At 38.1% G+C, this 19,245-nt stretch overlaps 1 protein-coding gene across 4 annotated transcripts in view; it reads right to left on the bottom strand.

Annotated features, from left to right (window-relative positions):
• Nucleotides 1–19,245, bottom strand: part of PPP3CC (protein phosphatase 3 catalytic subunit gamma) — a 79,359-nt gene that overhangs the window by 4,657 nt on the left and 55,457 nt on the right. For 2 of the 4 annotated variants that reach the window (XM_028520338.2, XM_036032672.1), the window contains exons 7-13: nucleotides 18,170–18,247; nucleotides 17,989–18,083; nucleotides 14,123–14,248; nucleotides 13,330–13,401; nucleotides 6,655–6,681; nucleotides 5,682–5,763; nucleotides 4,999–5,096 (exon numbers count right to left, since the gene is read on the bottom strand). In XM_028520338.2, coding sequence (XP_028376139.2) covers nucleotides 4,999–5,096; nucleotides 5,682–5,763; nucleotides 6,655–6,681; nucleotides 13,330–13,401; nucleotides 14,123–14,248; nucleotides 17,989–18,083; nucleotides 18,170–18,247 — 578 coding nt within the window. The remainder of the gene's footprint in view (nucleotides 1–4,998; nucleotides 5,097–5,681; nucleotides 5,764–6,654; nucleotides 6,682–13,329; nucleotides 13,402–14,122; nucleotides 14,249–17,988; nucleotides 18,084–18,169; nucleotides 18,248–19,245) is intronic. The other 2 variants (XM_028520337.2, XM_028520340.2) reach the window with 1 other exon arrangement.

The raw sequence follows: 19,245 nt of genomic DNA, 5'->3' as shown, positions 1-19,245 counted from the left end.
TCCTATTCTTTTTTTTTTTTTTTTTTTTGGCTTACCTCTTTATTTTGGCTACTGAACAGCTTAGAATCACATCTGTGGCTGACTGTTGGCTTTTTTGGTTTGTTTTACTTTGTGCTCCAATTTCCAAGAATATTTATTTTATTTCACTGTGCTGTATGTATACTGTAATTTACTCCAATGACTCTTGGAACAAGGTAGGACATAAATAAATACATATTATAAGGTCTTATGGGCTATTATTGATTGAAAGCTCTTCAAGTAAAGTTATATGACAATAAAAGGTCTTATTCAACTAATGCTCCAGAGTTTATCAATGAACCTGTGGAAGGTTCACCACAGGTGAACCACAGGTGACACGTGAATGTGTCATTCATGATGACAAAATAAACTCAGTTCCTGTCAATCAATAAGATAGAATAAGAAGCTCTAAAAAGCTGGCTCTAACTTTGGTGTTGTTCTTCCTACACATTCCTGAGCATTTCTATCAATTTCAGAAGTATTAAATACAACCCTATATTGATTAAAACACTCATATTCACACTAGAAACTAAGAAAAACTGAAGATATTAGGGACTGAAAACAAATGGTAGAGCAAGGATGATAAAACAAATAAATTCCCAATAACACATCTATAAAACTCTCTTTTTGTTATTCATCCCAGATTTGCAGATTTGTTCTTTCAAATTCTACAAAAAAACTGGTTCAGATGAAAACAAGTACTTGGTGGTCAGCACACTTTCAAACCTTTCCAAGCAAGGACGCTGTAGGACGTCCCTTTTTTCTTCACACAGGTCACTCCCTCCCTACCCAGCCTGCACCTCCTGGTCAGAGCTGCGCTCAGGCCGCCCGACGCGGCTGCTCACAGCAACGGTGGGAAAGAACTGTGCTTACAGGGAACTGCATGTTTTATTTGAGAGAAAAGAAAACCTGTCTATGTTTTTTTACTGATCCTATGAAACTACAGAAATTAAGAAAATTAATTATATACTTGCAAGGAGAAAATGTTTATTCTTCCTTCTGAATAGCTAAGCTCTAATATCCTAGTACTTGAAGAATTCGAAAGAAGAAGAATTCAATCCTGTTAGGAGGGGAAGGGGACTTGTTCAGTAGCATTGGAATTTCTAATTCCTGTAAATGGCAGGATGACTAGGAAAAGAGAAAAACTTAAGCAGAAACAATTCAATATACAAGGGGGTGCAAAAAAGCAGTGACACTCTGGTGTAAGTTGTTAAAGCTTCCAGAATCAGTCACCCAATGACATGACCTCACGTGTCTTCTTGTTTGACCAGCTCTATGTTTAACCTGACAAACACCAACCTTTTCCCTCCAGGGGTCTGTAACACCCTCTCCTCAGCAGTCAGTGCCCACATAGCTTTTAGAAGGGACACTCTGGTGGAAGAGGTGACTGTGGCACTGGGGCAGGATAGGATATAGCTTTCAGGGAAAGAGACAAACTCCCTGTCTGAGAAACTCTAACCCCCAAAATTTTAAGGTATAAAACATGCATACGTGAGGAATAACATATACTCAGATCTGAAGTGCACAACTCCATACATTACGAGTGTGTGTGTGTGTACACTTACACCTGTACCACCCCCCCCCCCCAGTGACACACAGCATCCCAGTGTTCCAGAAGTCCCCCGTGCCCCTTCTGGGCCACTATTCTCCTACCAAAGGAAGCGTCATTCTGCCTGCTCTTGAACATCATATAAAATCAGTCGTCAGTGTTCTTTTGGGTCTAGCTTTTTTAGTTCACCATAAAATCTGTGAGGTTTAACTATGTTTTGGCATGTATTCATGTTATTTTTTTATTGCTGAGTAGTGTTCTATCGTACACACATAACACATTTACCTCTCCCACTATTTATGGGTGGGCACTTGGTTCGTTTCCCATTTGGGGCTATTATGAATCAAGTTATGGTGAGCATACTAATGCACATCCTTTGGTGGACACATGCAGGTGTAGAACTGCTGGGTTATGGAGTAGACACATTTTGCTTTACTGCCTAGTAAATAGTTTTCCAATGTGGTTGGACCCATTTACAAACCCACAAGCAATGCATCTAGTTCTAGTTCCCCACAAGCTCACCAACACTCGGTATTGTCACACATTTTCACTTTGATACCCTCTGTTGCAAAGTGCCAGTTAAAAATCTTTTGACCATTTAAAAAACATTGGTTGTTTGCATTTTTTTTACTTCCTCCCTGTACCTTCCCCCCATTCCTCCCTCCTTCCTCCCCACTGAAATCCCTCCATGTGATGTCCATTTCTCTGATTCTGTTCCTATTCTTGTTGTTTGTTTAGTTTTATTCTTTTAGATTCATTTGTTGATAGTTCTGAGTTTGTTGTCATTTTACTGTTCATAGTTTTGATCTTCTTTTTCTAAGATAAGTCCCTTTAACATTTCACATAATAAGGGCTTGGTGATGACAAACTCCTTTAACTTGATCTTATCTGAGAAGCACTTTATTTGCCCTTCCATTCTAAATGATAGCTTTCCTGGATAGAGCAATCTTGGATGTAAGTCCTTGCCTTTCATGACTTCAAATACTTCTTTCCAGCCCCTTCTTGCCTGCAAGGTTTCTCTTGAGAAATCAGCTGATAGCCTTAGGGAAACTCCTTTGTAGGTAACTGTCTCCTTTCCTCTTGCTTCTTTTAGGATTTTCTCTTTGTCTTTGATATTGGGTAACTTAATGATGATGTGCCTTGGTGTGTTCCTCTTTGGGTCCAACCTCTTTGGGAGTCTCTGGGCTTCCTGCACTTCCTGGATGTCTATTTCCTTTGCAGATTGGAGAAGTTTTCCTTCATTATTTGTTCAAATACATTTTCAGTATCTTGCTGTTGTTCTTCTCCTTCTGGCACCCCTATAATTCAGATATTGGAACATTTCAGGTTGTCCCAGAAGTTCCAAACTTTCTCTTTATTTTTCTGAATTCTTATTTCTCCATTCTTTTCCAGGTGGATGTTTATTTCTTCCCTTTGTTCCAAATCATTGCTTTGAGTCCTGGTTTCCTTCCTGTCACTGTTGGTTCCCTGAATATTTTGCTTTATTTCACTTTGGGTAGCCTTCATTTGTTTGTTTTTTTTTCATCTTTCAACCACACTCTATCAGTTCTGTCAGCATTTTGATTACCAGGGCTTTAAATTCTCCATCAGATAAGATGGCTATCTCCTCATCACTCAGTTCTCTTTCTGAAGTTTTTTGCACTTTCTTTATTGAGTTGTGCAGTCCTCTGTCTATTATATTCTGAGTACAAGTCCTGTGTCAGATGTATGTATTGGAAAAATCTCCCAAATATCTGGCTTGCCTTTTCCCTTTCTTTTTTAAAAAAAATTTAATTACTGATTTTTTGTTTTTTGAGGGGGAAGGAGAAACATGAATTTGTTGTTCTACTTATTTATGCATTCATTGGTTGCTTCCTTAAAATATTTTATTTTTATTTATTTTTAGAGAGATGGGAAGGGAGAAGAAAAGAGAGGGTGAGAAACATCGATATGTGAGAAAAACGTCGCGTAGTTTCCTCTCACATGCCCTCAACCTGGGACCAGGCCAGCAACCCTGGCCTGTGCCTTGACTGTTCAGTTTGCAGGACGCGGCCCAGCCCACGGAGCCACAGCAGGCAGGGCCATGGGCTGCTTCCTGCCTGTGCCCTGCCCAGAGACCGCACCCACGGCCTCGGTGTATCAGAACAACGCTCTGACCCACTAAGCTGCCTGGCCAGGGCCTGCCTTTTGCCTTTCTTAACCATGTATTTTTGTGAATAGAAATTCTTAATTTAAAAAAAAATTTTTTTCTTTTAAGGTTAGTACTTTCTGTGCTCTATTTAAGGCTCTTTACCCCAGTGCGTACTCTCCATACTTTCTTTTAGGAGTTTTACTGTTTTATATTTTACATTTAAGTTATAATTTATTTTGAATTCATTTTTGTAAATGAAGAGAAGGGTCAAGATTCATTCTCCCCCGCCAGATAAATATCCAATTGTTTCAGTAACATTTATTGAAAGAAGCCCCAATTTTTAAATTTTTTATTTTAGTTTTTAATTACAGTATAATTGACATACAGCCCTGGCTGGTGTGGCTCAGTGGGTTGAGCAGAAGCCTGCAAAAATAAAAGGTTGTGGGTTTGATTCCCAGTCAGGGCACATGTCTGGGTTGTGGGCTCGGTCCCCAGTTGGGGGCGTGCAAGAGGCACTGATCAATGTGTAAACATTAATGTTTCTCTTCCCCTTTTTCTCCCTCCTTTCCCTTCTCTCTAAAAAATAAATAAAATTAAAAAAAGTATAGTTGACATACAATATTATATTAGTTTCAGGTGTACAACGTAGTGATTTTTTAAAAAAGATTTTATTTATTTTTAGAGAGAGGGGAAGGGAGGAAGACAGGGAGAGAAACGTCAGTGTGTAGTTGCCTCTTGCACACCCCCTACCGGGGGGACTTGGCCTGCAACCCAGACATGTACCCTGACTGAAAACTAAACCGGCAACTCTTTGGTTCACAGGCCTGTACTCAATCCACAGAGCCAAACCAGCCAGGGCAGTGATTTTATATTTATATACCTTATGCTGTGGTCACCACAGTAAGTCTAGCAACCATCTGTCACCATACCAAGTTACTGTGGTATTACTGACTATATTCTCAATGTTGCACATTATAGCCCCGCAACTTATTTATTGCGTAATTAGAAGTTTGTACCTCTTTTTGCCATCCCTCCAATCCCTGCCCCCCAGGTAACCATCAGTTTGTTCTCTGTATCTATGAGTCTGTTTGTTTGGTTTGTTCATTTGTTGGTTTTTTTTTTATATTTTACATATAAGTGAAATTTCATGGTGTTTGTCTTTCTCTGACTTATTTCACTTAGTGTAATACCCTCTAGGGTCACCCATGTTGCAAATGGCGTGATTTCATTCTTTTTCATTGAGGAGGCCCTAGTTCTCATTCCACATTGACTGCTGGATAACGAGCACACCTTCCTTCCGAGGAGCAGTCCTCATACGCACCTGTCTCAATAGTCTGCTTTCCTCCTGAGAGGACACCCAGAGGGAGTGTGCCTGTCGGAGTCAGGCCCTTGAGGGTCAGCACACTCTCACTTTCTTCCCTGCAAAGGAAGATCAAAGCCCTGGGTTAATGCCCGGCTGTCCACAACTCAGCAATTCAAAGGCACTTGAAGGAAGGTATGATGCGCAGAGATGCAGGACTGCTTCCCCTTCTCCCTACCCGTTCCCTGACCCAAAGAAAGGATGTTTTCTCTCAGTACTCCAATTTTAAAGAATCTGACAGGTCTTACTTTTCAACTGATGACACTTAAGAACTAGGTGCTATTCTAATGATTCCCATATATTATCTCATTTAATCCTCTTACTATCTCTGTAAAGCAGGTCTTTTATTGATCTTTTACAATAAGGAAAATAAGGCATAAGATCAGACAGCTGAGAAGAGGCAGAGCCAGGATGTATTCACAGGCAGTCTGGCTCCTGAGTCCACACCAGACCACACTGCCTTTGAGCTGGTACCAAATGAATGCTTGCCAGAACACTTCTAGTCATCCCATCATGTAGTCCGATTCTAATCCAAGCTCAGCCTACAGTTCTAATACAAAATTCCAATTCTAAAAAAAAACTGTTAGGAAATCAACTTCTACTCTCAAAATGCTTTTATCCACAGGGGAATGACTGAGCCTTACCGAAGAACTGAAAAGACCCGGGCCATCTTCCCAATGGCTCTGATTTTATTCTTGATGATCTCCTTTCGCACTGTAGTGCCTCCTTTGAGAATACAAAGAATAAGTGAGTTAAAGGAATGCGTTAAGTTAATTTTTAAAAGTGCAGGATGCAGTATCTTTCTAAGTTAAAGAAACTGTTATCTAAAAAAAAAGAAATCAAGGCCTAAGTTTGTTTAAACAAACAAAAATCTCAGGAAGTTCTAAGGAGCAAGAAAAAAAAATAACCCAGAAGAGAAAAAGATGAAGTGACAAGCGGAGGGGCTACACCGGCACATCTCTAGAGGCAGGAACGGACCTGCGGCTCCGAAACGTGGGACACAGAGAAGAGTTCAATACACACATGTAAACAAAGACAGCTGCTGTGGCAAAGATCTCTTTGTGAATGCCGTGGGCCACCTTAGGATGCAGGGTGTGGCCTGCAAATGGCAAGTAAGGATTTGAGCAGTCATCTCCTGCATGGAAACACAATAGGCAGCTAGCTCCCCGGAACCCAGTGAGGGCTACTTTCATTCTGTTACCCTCACCTACAAACTGGGAGTTACTTCCTGCCATAGACAACTGTGCAGTACAAATTGTGAAGATGGGTTAAGGCTGTTTTTTGTTTGGTTTTGTTAATGGAGCAACATCACACAAGTTAATGCAACACTATACGGCCTTTTGTCCTCTAGAGTCAAGGAACAGCTAACACATGAGAAGCCAAAGTCCAGCATGCACCAGAGTACCACATTCAAAAGTCAGAAAAAGAAACACGACCCCTCCCCCCAGCTCTCAGTATCCTGCAGGACCACACAGCAGGCCCAGAGAAAACACATACATCAAAACAGAAAAGGAGGCCTGTTTGGAATGATTCAGCTACAACTAAAGAAGTCTAACTAATAGACTGCAGTGGGACAGACAGTGAATATTAAGCTCTTAGGACATTTTAGTCAGATACCTTTCTGATAGCTTGAAATGTAGTGATCTTCAGGGAGAAGAGACACCAAGAGACAAGAAGATGAAGACAGAAATATAAGAAGAGCAATTTAAGTTTACATGGAAAAGAGAAAAAAATCAAAGTGAAATGCAATGAGAAGCGGGTATTATCTTTATCAGCTCAGACGAGACATTGCTGGTACATGACAAATGTTAGCTTACAGATTTCTTGTCAGTCGTTTTCCCACTTTTTAAAAGTTTCTAGTTTTACATCAATTCACTCTATTATCATCTGACATGTTCTATTCCCACAGATCATGACAATAAAATTAAACCAAAAAAAGATATTATTTGTGGAACAAATGACACTGATAAGGAACAAAAACGAAGGACAGAACGAACAGCTTACAAATCTCTTAACAGCAGCATTGTGTTTTTATTTAATGGATTTAATGTCTTCCCATCTTTCTAGGGATATTGTAGTTATTCCTTTTTTAAGTTTTATGTTTGCTTCAGAATCTCAGGTTCATTCAAGTTGCTTTCTGCTGTTTTTGTTGTGGTCTCTCTCAGAGACTTTCTTGAGATGCCTGGAGACCCCTAACCATTTGCTCATGATTGAGAGCAAGGGACTAGAAAGCTTCCAGAGCTGGCGGGTGGACTGTGGACTTGGAGCTTGACCTATGATCAGGGCAGGCCTGTTTTAGGGAACCCTGTCAGTATCGAGTATGCATGCAGTACTGAGTAGGTTTCGGCAGGGTCCTGATGTCCTCAATTATGTCCCCAGTCTGGAAATTCTTTGGTTTACCTTTTAGAGACTAGTCTCTAGCCTTGGGGAGAGCAGCTGCCCACCAGCAACTAGGACTTTAACGGCCTTTCCAAAAGCTCTCATCCAGTCTCCTTATTTTAGCTCAGGGCCCAGCTCCCTCCTCCCCACCAACCCACAGTCCCCAGTTCTCACAACTGATGCTACTGATCCCTTTGCTTTTTGAGGATTCTGTGCATTTCCCAGTAGTAAGCTGAACTTTAGCTTTCTTGAATCAGCTAAGTCAGTTAATACAGTATGAATTCATCTGTTTTCCAGCTGCCCAAAACTCCTACAAAAATCTCTGCATATTGGTAGGTTTAAAACTTTGTAAAGCTTTTTTTATTGTGAAGTACAATAAACATACAGAAAGGCACACAAAACAAACACATAACCCAATGATTTCTTAAAAAGCAAGTGGCCAGCTGATCACCACTCAGGTCAATAAACAGAAACCTGCCAGCACCCTGGATGCCCCCCCACCCCGAGCCCCTCTTAATAATGACCATCTCCCTCTACCCAAAGAAAAGCATTCTTTTGAATTTTATTGAAATCAACTTTTTGCTGTTCTTTCTAGTCAGACCATGTAAGCATGCATCCATAAGCACTCCAGTTTTCATAATTTTTGAACTTTTTGTAATTGGAACAATCAAATAGGTGTATCTGCATCTATCTTCTTTTGCTCAGCATTGTGAGCTTCATCTGTGTTTTCCCTGTTGTTGTAGTTCCTGGTCATTATTGTATGAAATTCCACTATGCGAATATGCCAGAACTTACTTCTCCTTTTCACTGTCACTGGTCATTTGGGCTAATGCTAATTTTTGGCTTCTTTGAATTAGGCTGCCATGAATATTCTTGTGCACTTCTCTTCACTGCACACATTTCTGTTAGGTATACTCCTAGAATTAAAGTGTTCAATTATAGGGCACGTATACGTTCAACTCGGGCTAACAGTTTGACATTATCTACTAAAGTGGACACACCAACTTACACTTCAGTGTGTGACATTCCTGCAGTTTCACATTCTGGCCGACACTTGGTGTGACTGAGCTTTAATTTTAGACAATGTGGTGGGTGTCTAAAACCATCCATTGTTTTAATTTGCATTTTCATAATTACCAATGTGGTTGAATATGTCTTCATATTTTTGCTGGCCATTTGAATATCCTCTTTTGTGAAGTGCTTATTCAGATCTCATCTGACTGATCTCTGTGTAGGTCACTATATATTCTGGCAAGTGAGCCCTTTGCCAGTTGTGTGGAAATATCCTCTCCCACTCTTAATAAGGTCTTTTGATAAACACAAGTCCTTACTTTTAATATTGTCCAAGTTATTCATAGTCTTCCGTATGGTTAGTACTTTTTGCATCCTGTTTAAGAAATTTTCCTCTACCCCAATGTCATGAAGATATTCTATATTTATTGTAAATACTAGAAGCTTATTGCTTTGTCTTTCATGTTTGAATGTATTAAACCATCTGGAATTTATTTTTGTGCTGGGAATATGATGCTAGGGGTTAGGTTTAATTTTTACTCAAATAAATATCCCCAAATTATCCACAAAAAATACCACCATTTTCCTATGATGTACAGCGCCACCTCCGAAGTACATCAAGTGCCCATACATGTGTGGATCTACTGTACTTCTGGATTCTCTGTTCCACTTTCGTGCTCGTCTGCCCTTGCAGTGCTCATTCTAATCACTCCAGCTTTAGAGTAAACCTTGATATCTTACAGAACAAGACCTCCTACCTTATTCTTCTTCAAGACTATTTCCATATGAACTTTAGAATTTAACCTTAGTATTCCCATATAAATTTTAGAATCAAATTGTTCATCTTTGACTATGATTCCATAGATCAATTTGGGCATAATTTATATCTTTACAATACTGAATATTCCAATAATCCATGAATACAATATTTCTTTCTATTTATTTAAATTGTTTTCAATTTCTCTAACGATATTTTATAGTTTGTTGCTTAGGGGTACCACGCATCATTTGTTAGATTTATTGAAAACGGCATCTTTTAAAAATTTCATTTTGTTTGTTGCTGGTAAATAGAAATACAAATGATTTTTACGTACTGACTTTACATCTGGCAGCTTTACTACCTGCACTTATTGATTCTAATAACTAACCCATAGACTCGTTTAAATTTCCCTCTACATAATCATACTGTGTATAAAAAATGACAGCTTTGTTCCTTTCTTTCCAATCTTTATATCTTATATTTCTTTTTCTTACCTTATTGTATTGATACAACTTCTAATATGATGTAGTACAGAGGTACTGACAGCCAGCATCCTTGGCCATCTGATTAAAGAATTCCTCTCTAAACCTAGTTTAAGAGATCTATTGTAAATGAAAGACAAACCTTGTCTAATGTTGCTCCTATATCTACTGAGAAAATATGCCTTTTCTTCTTTTTTTCTGTAAATGCAAGGAATTATTCTCGTTGATTTTTTAAATAAAGTTTTAATTTTTAGCATAGTTTTAGTTGTATGTAAAAGACAGTACAGGGAGTTCCCTTATACCCCTCACCCAGCTTCTATTATTATTAACTATTTCCACTACATATATTCCAGTATATACTGACTGAATTTTTTAAAAGATTTTATTTATTTATTTATTTTTAGAGAGAAGGGAAGGAGAAAGAGAGGGAGGGAAACATCAATGTGTGGTTGCCCCCATTCAACCCCTACTGGCGACCTGGTTTGCAACCCAGGCGTGTGCCCTGACTGGGAATCCAATCAGGGACCCTTAGATTCACAGGCTGGCACTCAATCCACTGAGCCACGCCAGCCAGGACTTAGCACAGTTATTTTAAAGCTTGGTCTGATAAAGCCGATGTCTGGAAATCTGTAATCTGTTTTTGTTTTTCCCTTTTGCTGCCGGTCAGTCGTGTCATCTTATCTCCTTGTATGCCTCCTTATTTTTGGTTGTGAGCCACATATTATATAGGAAAGACCTTTCTGGCAATTAAGGTCCTACATGATATCATCTTAGTTTAGAGGGGTTTGCTTGCCAGGTTCCTACTACTACCTTATTTAAATTTTAGGGATTGAAGTGACTTGAAGGTTCATCTCCAGCTAACCCTTACTCTTACAGAGCGGTAGCCTTTGTGGGCCCCAAACCAACAAGCAGAGGCTTACTGGCACTCACATTACCCTGGGAAGCCATGAACCCCAGCTTTTTAAGTTTCTGTCAAGAGGTTTATTCAACCTCTTAGTCCCCTCATTTGAAATTCACAAATGTCTTTAGGAAAGAAAGTCTTAAATGTTGGTTGTACCTCTCTGGATTTATGTCTTTTTCCAGATCTCAACTTGGTAATTCTTCATTACTTTGTTAGCTTTCTGAATGCCTTTAAACCAAATTTGAAACTATTTTGTCTAGCTTTTATAGTTGTCTTAAGAGGATTGATTTAAACTATCTAGTCTACTTCTGTTACAAAGTAGAAATCTTTAGTTTATACCACTTAAATAAAACCAAAATTGTACTGTGGTTTTAGTGTGGTATCAGGAAGAAATGGAATTAGAAGTATGTTCAATTAACCTTCTTAACCTAAAGAGTTATTATTCATTTCCTTTCAAAAACAAAATTTTCCTGGCTGGCGTAGCTCAGTGGATTGAGCATGGGCTGTGAACCAAAGTGTCACAGGTTCGATTCCCAGCCAGGGCACATGCCTGGGTTGCAGGCCATGGCCCCCAGCAACCGCACATTGATGTTTCTCTCTCTCTCTCTTTCTCTCTCTCTTTTTCTCTCCCTTCCCTCTCTAAAAATAAATAAATAAAATCTTAAAAAAAATTTGAACCATGTATCATCTTATATCCATATACTTTATAAAAAATGGAAATGAGAGGATTCTATCAATTTACTTTTGCATTTAATATAATATCTAACAGATTTTCCATGTCAGCCCCCAGTAGAGCTCTACATATTTTTTTAGCAGTTGCACTTTACATCATTCAGTCTAACAACAAATATTTACCTACTATCCTCACTGGTGAGCAAAAACCATTTTGTCCTAGCACTCAGGGAGTTTACAGTTGAGTGGGGGGTAGAATATGGCAATATCATAATAATATAAATAGAGGCAAAGTTTCAACTCTATCAAGTACTAAGGAGAAGTTTACACCATCAATAGGAGAGGTTTTGGATCTAGTCAAAGTTATGGTAAGTTGAACAGGAGCGAACCAGGAGAGAAAGGTAGAAAGGAGACTTGCATAAATATATTTCATGGAGAGTATCTATCATATGGAGAGATCATAATTGATTTACCGTACCCTCCACTGAGGAACATTTAGAATGTTTTGAATCTTTTGCTACTACAGGTGATACTTCAACAAATATTTCCATATATAATTTTTGGCATAATTTTGTAAGCATATATTTTCATGATAATCAAAGATCCTTTTTAAATACATATAATAGAGTTCACAATAATTTCATTTCCACTTTGATCTGAATGTAAATTTTATTAAATCTATTTCTTACCTATTTCACCTTCCATGAACTTAAATTTTTAATTTTGTTTTAATTTTTTCCCAGCTATACTTTTTACTCAAGAACTATTTTCCGTGTGGTGCTCATCTATCTCATACGTAAAGGTACTCACAGGCCCTGCATGGCCTGCTCTGCACCTTTGACGTGGAATCTGAAGTACAGGCATGTGTAGTAGGACTCTCCTCTACATTCTCCAAGCAGGGTAGGCTTTCTCCACTGTGTAGATAGTTCATCCTAACAGCTGAGTGAACACCTTAGCGCAGAGCTTGGAGAGAACGAGACAGCTAGAGGTTTGTGCTTGGGTGCCACCGTCTTTCCAGAGTCTTCTGCATTCTCAGGTAAGTTAGGGCCTACCTTTAAAATAAAACCTCCCACAACACACTAGGAAAAAAATCTTGGCTACACATGCAACAAAATGTTAATATATTAAGATCCCTCAAAGGCCAACAGGAAGAAAAACAAACAGGCAAAGAAAGATGCACATAACCCAGTAGAAAAATGGGCAAAAGGTATGAATTGACAATTCACAGAAGAGAAATGAACATGGTCAAGAAACACAAGAAAAAAATGTTCGTGAATCATCATAAAAATACAAATTAAAATTTAAAAAACACCCAGACTATAAAATTATAATAAACAGTATGGGAAAAGCACTGTGAACTATGCATCACACCCAAAATGTAAACTGGTACAGACTTTCTAGAGGTTATCTGTATCAAAATTTTAAGTACTAGTTGACACAGATGTTTAATTTCTAGAAATTTACCCTGTGGTAATAACCAAGAAAGTGTTATTGCTCATTTCCTAGTATTGCTTTCTTTCCTTTCATATCACAGATCAATATCTGACATGTCTACTGTCTGTTCTTCCCCACTAGAATATAAGCTTATTGAAAGCAAGGATCAAAATAGTACTTGATACATATCAAGCATATAACAAAGGTTGGTTGTTGATAGAATGTGCAAAGATTTATCTGTAAGAGCTCAAAATTGTGAGCTTAAAACAAAAAGCTGGAAAAAAAATCCAATATCCAACGGCAGGGCAAGTTGGTTAATTGACACGGACAAGTACATAACCATTAAAACTTAGTACAAACACAAAAAAGGTAAATGTCATGATACTATCACATATTTGTTAAGAAAACAGAGAGCACAAAAATATGTGCAAAGATAAAACCTAACATAGCATATATACCAAGATGTTATCAGTGGATGTCTGAGATGATAGGATTATGGGTGACTTTATTTTCTTATTTGTGCCTTCCTGTCTTTTTCCATTTTTTCCATTAAACACAATTCCTTTTTTAATAAGAAAAAATTATTCAAAACAAATTCAAACAAAACCAAGACTTCTTCATTTGTAGTTCAAATGCGGGAAAGGCAAGTTTACCTTCAATTTCATCATCGGAAATCAACTCATCATCAGAGCATATGTTCAGAATGTTAACCAGCATCTCTGTGACTGTAAGATAAAATAAAGTAGCCCCAAATTCACATAATTAATAAGGTACTTTCTCCAAAATGATGTGGATATCTAAATAAACATACTTGTTAATAAACATATATATATATAAAAAATAAACATATATAAAATGATTCAGAACACACACACACACACACCTTCTGGTTTATATAAAATTTGGGGAGGTTACTTGCTCCAGGAACAGTTTGGAATCTTTGAAGATTCCATTGCATAATTACTTGATTCATTGGACTACTATCCAGAGCCTTTTCTTCACTAAGATGCACCTGAAAAGGCTTCCTCCCATTCTGCAAAGAGGTTAAGCCATAAGGCCTATGTCCAAGAGGCTTATTTTATATTTGCAGAGCTTATTTGTATAGGTGCCCAAATACAATTCTAAGAACATTTCCTACTTAAATTTCTTTGTCGCTGAAGAAATCACTGAAGGAACAGTATAGTGACGTGTCATTTTAATAACTTCATCACAGTAGGATAGCTACTCTAAGCTGATATTTAGAACAAGAAAAGCATAATGAACTAAAATTATAACTTAAAGCTAATTAGTGCCATTTAAAAATCTTTATTAAAAAGGAAAATGAGAAAACACTTCTGATAACTCTGAAAAAACATTTCTGAACCACTGAAGGACTAATGCAATATAAACATGTGCTCTGGCCACTGGTTAAGACAACTGACGGTCCGTATGCTTTAGCTCTCTTACCTTTTTCTCCAACAAAGGGCAAAGACCACGTGAAAACGTCCATAAAGTTTGGAAGCCAGTAGGGGTGTGGAGAACAGTTAAACTGCCTGATATTCATGACATTGTTTTCATATTTTAACACAGCAGCTAAAAAGGTAAAAAGCAAGAGAATCTGGCACAGAGGAACGTGACACGGCAACTGGTATGTTGTACACAGTGTGCACTGACCACACAGAGCTCAGGGACCCGCTTTCCAGTTGTACATTCAGGACTCAGTGTTTAAGGGCAGATGGGAGATCTTAACGCATTTTACGAGTATATACAGTTCATTCTTTTAAGAATAACCCCAAGGAACAAAGTCACCTGAAGAGTGAAGGTAACTGAGCTCTGTGACTTCACAGAGTCACTGCACAGTAACTACCCAGGGAAACCTCACATTCTACCTGAGGAAAATCAGTCACAGTTTCCCTTTATATGCTAAATAGTTAAAATTGCAGCTCTCCTTGGAGGGCAAACATTTCTCACTCAACAGACACAGTCTGTTTTGCTAGTCATTAGCCAGAGCCAAAGAGTTTATAAACTCTTTGGGAATTATCAACAGATGGTAAATTTAGAGTAATTTACAAGGTTCAAAAGTAGATTAAATAATCTCTACATACAATATAATAGATATAAAAAATGTTCATCTCTCCCACACATAGTCAGTACATTGCTAAACTCTATGTTTAATATTAACCAGTTCATAAATTTATACATATATTTTGGTACCAAACTTATTTTTTTACATTTAAAAAGTTTTAACGCTCAATTCCTTTGTCTTCACCATCAGCAATGCAATGTTGTTTGCATTATTCTCCCAATTACTCTCACGGTGATCATAAACAGACTAAGGTATAATAGCTCTCTAGAAATGACAGATGGAGGCCATCTCCTGGTTACTATTTCTTTGCTTATTATAGAACAGCCTAGGGCTCTCACATTTAAGTTATTGAATGTCTAAAATGTACACCATAGATTATAAAGAAAAATACATGAAAATAGAATGTCTAGCTCTTAAAAATCTACCATTGGCTACAATGTACATGTTCCATTACTTTTGTGTACTGTGTATTTTATTTAGGTTACATGGATATATAACTATTCAATAGTTCCCTCAGTCTACACAGGAAAAGGGGTGGCAGATAGGTCTGAAAAGTGGATAATTAAAATTAGAGCTTAAAAACTGCTCCGGGGTATGTTTCCAGTAGACACAAAAAACAGAAATAGAAATCTTGAAAAATCATGACTTAAGGGTCTCTCACATAATCAGTGGAATTAAGAAATACTTGTTGGTACCAGTAAGTCTACAGAATATTCAAGAAAGGGCTGTGGCAGCAAAAGAAAGAGGAGTTGCCTCTTTTAATAAAAGAGGTGCATATATGGGGAGTAACTACATACCACCAGAGATTATTTCAGGGGCCATATTTTCTGCCTTTTCCCTACAAAAATGCTTAAGAAACTTCTAAGAGGAAGAAGGTTGTTTCAAGATAAAGTTACCAGTCGTGTCAGAGCCAATAGAAAATTCAGGGGGACTGGACTGTGGCTCCAAAGCTCACTGATGGGATCGTCGAGAACAAAACCACATGCATGACAGACACGTGGACACAGCCAAGGCGGGTAGGACCAAGGGTGCGAAGTGGGGATGGCTGGGGTTGGCGGGGTGGTAGGGGGGAAATGGAGACAACTGTATTTCAACAATAATTTTGAAAATGTGAAAAATAGATTAAAAAAGAACAAAACCAGATTAGAATGGGGCAAAAAGTGAGCTGGCGGTTAGTCAAGTAGCTGCTGACTCAGGCAACACAGTTCTCTTAGCAAGTGATGATCCGCCGGGCAGTCAACACCGTTGATTGTAAGTTTAGAAAGGGCGTGAGATGGGTGAGTCTTTGCAGACATGAAGACGGGAGCCACTAACGGTCCCGGAGGAAGTTTAGCAGCATAAGCAGGGCACACCATTCATACAGAGAAGTCAAAAACAAAACCAAGCCGCCCAAACACTGGGCATATTAGGGGAAAAAGTAAGAAAAAATGGAATTAGGGAGAAGCAGAGCACTGTAGGACAGCTAAGACTCAGAAAAGGATGACAAGAGGTAAAAAGAAAACATAAAGCTGAGAAAGAACTTAAATCAAAAACAAAGCTTTTAAAAAAGGAACAGCAAGTCGCTGAAGGGTGTGCTGAGATGACAGACCCAAACCGGTTCACACGTGCTGCGCCAGTCCACGGCTCACGTCTAAACAGAGCAGACACCGGGACACCGTGCACCTCTCCTAAACTTCCTTCCCCGACTGGGTACACAAGGTATGACCATAAAGTAACGAGACTTAAGAAACCACCAGCTACAAACACACAGACCTTATATATCAGGTGAGCATGGTCCTTTGATAGAATCGCACCAGGCACAGTAACAGTAAAATGTTACCATATCATAGCAATTTACAGTTTGATGATTTTAATTTCACTTTTATTATTCCAACTATCTTCAACAACCCCATATAACAGGTATTTTAAAGATGAACTGAGGCTCAGGGAAGTGCTGTTAAATGTGGAGTGAACTTAAATTAAGTGCAAAGGGAAGTATCTCACTAACTGTACATTTAAATGAAGCAGGACTGCACCAGGACTCTGACTGCTAGCTCAGTGCCTTCTTCCACACACCTTGCTGCCTTACCGTGTATTTAACCCAAAGATGCTGCCATTGCTCAAAATGTCTGTGGAACTCCTCTCTTGGAATTGCCTCCAGAGCCATTTTATAAGCAACACAAGGAAAACCAGTCTCATTACCTTATAATCATACCTTGCTTCTGACCCCAAATGACATCAGCTAGCTTGGTCACTCACCTTATTTATCAGTCTTCACTCCGAATGACTTTTGGCTGTTCCAAAAATCAAATCCACCCTCAAAGGACGAAGATTTCCCATCTTTGTGGATACTATCAAAAGACTGTGTCGCAGACTCTGAAGGTAATGCCAAAAGAGGAGTTCCAGAAACGTTCTGAACAATGGCAGCATTGTTGGAATAAGCGGATAGCCTCCCAAGGTGAACTACTTAAAGGGACAATACTCACGTGGGCATGTGTGTTCTGGCGTGTTTGTTTAAAAGTTCTATTATTTTATAGTCATACTGTATAAACACAAAATAGTTAAGGGGCATGAAATTTTCAGGTGAACCACTGTCCTGAAACAAAACTAGGGAACTATGACTCATAAAAGTTAAATTTAAAAAAAGACTTCAATTATAGGATAAAATTTTACATGATGAATTTTGCCCTGAAGGCATCTATATATCTAACCTTCTTTTTCTATATGGAAAACTGAAGTTTAGGGAGATTATGTGACCTACCTAAAGTCACACTATTAGTTTCTGGAAGGGCTTGGACTAAAATTAAGATTTTTCCCCACTTTTTGTATATTATTCATTCTACCTGTACCATTCTTAAACAAGAGCAAAGACAACTTACTAATTCACAAATATTAAAACACCAAATGGTGATATTTTATTGAGGTACTGTTATAAATAAATTAAACTCACTTAAACCAATAATTTATGCTGATGGTTCTTACCTGAACCTTGAACAATTTATTCTTCTTAAATTTTGATTCAGTAGTAAAAATCAGACCTATTAGGGTCATTATGTATATGCACCAAGAGCCCTCGTAGGATATGAAAACCAAGCAGTGGCCTAAATTCTGAGTTTCTTGGCCTTTATCTCAATTAAAACCTCTTTTTCCCTTGTTTAAAGTTTATATATATATAATATTAAAAATATCCATACACATACATATGGTTAAACAAGAGTTCACACATTTACTCACAAATTCAAACTCAAATATCGCTGGACTCCTTTACCTTTATTGTTATAGACATCTAGGTAATTGGGGGCAGAGAAAATTGTAATGAGTGATGGGAAGCCTGTTGTCTGGCTCTTCCTGTACATTCGATACCTAGAAGAGAGGTAACAGCCCATTTGTCTTGATATCAAAGGCAAAAACTCTGCAATGATATTTAGTACAGTTTTTATGTAACTTACCCAGCATCTTGGGCTTCATGGGCTCTGATTATTGATAACAAATTATTATTCTGCAAAAATTCACAAACTGCAGGGTAACTGCAAAAGATAATTAGAAAACATAAATCCAAAACGAAAACAACTGATATATTTTTAAGATTTTATTTATCTATTTTTAGAGAGAGGAGGAGGAAGAAAGCAAGAGAGGGAGAGAAACATCAATGTGTGGTTGCTTCTTGTGCGCCCCCAACCGGGGACCTGGCCCGCAACCCAGGCATGTGCCCTAACTGGGAATCAAACCAGTGACCCTTTGGTTCACAGGCCAGCACTCAATCCACTAAGCCACAGCAGCCAGGGCAAAAACAACTGATTTTTAATAGGAGGAAGGGAATAACTTAGAATGGCATGAGTTGATTTTATTTCAAAATCATACCTTTTACATACCTCTGAACTTTTATCAATAGCTTAGCAATCATCATTTGTTTTTCCATTTCACTAACATCCCTCATTCTAGCTCACATATGCAGACACTAGACAACCCTAGGACAGAAATGGGGCTTCTTCCCTTCAATTTTTTGGTTTTAACCCATAACAATAATAGCACAACACCAAAAATTTTCTTGCTATCTTGATGTCCTGATATTTAAAAAAGTAGTATGGTGATTTGTGTGTGTGTGTGTATTTGTAGGTGCTAGAAACTGAACACGCAGTTTTCAAACTGCCAAACTGTTAGAAAAATTTAACAACCCACTTAAAGCCTCACAGGTAATATCAACACCAATATAATATTATACAGTAATATTTAGGCATAAATGCAAATATTACACCAACCTTACTCTAATGAAAGGTATGATACTGGCATCTACTCTTAACATATTCTTTAGTACTATTATCTTTCTGAATAACAAATACCTGATAAGAAGAATTAGAGAAAACAAATTATACTGGAATTATCCAACTGTTAATTACTTAGTTTATGTTTAAATCTTTGTTTCTTATTGAGCTCATTAGAAAACATTAGCTTTTAAAAGAGGCTACATGTACAGTCACACGGTATAAAATGGAAAGATACAAAAGGGGACACAGTGAAACGCCTC

This window comes from Phyllostomus discolor, chromosome 8, assembly GCF_004126475.2.
Source record: "Phyllostomus discolor isolate MPI-MPIP mPhyDis1 chromosome 8, mPhyDis1.pri.v3, whole genome shotgun sequence".
NCBI lineage: Eukaryota > Metazoa > Chordata > Mammalia > Chiroptera > Phyllostomidae > Phyllostomus > Phyllostomus discolor.
This window is presented reverse-complemented; position numbering and strand designations above follow the sequence as displayed.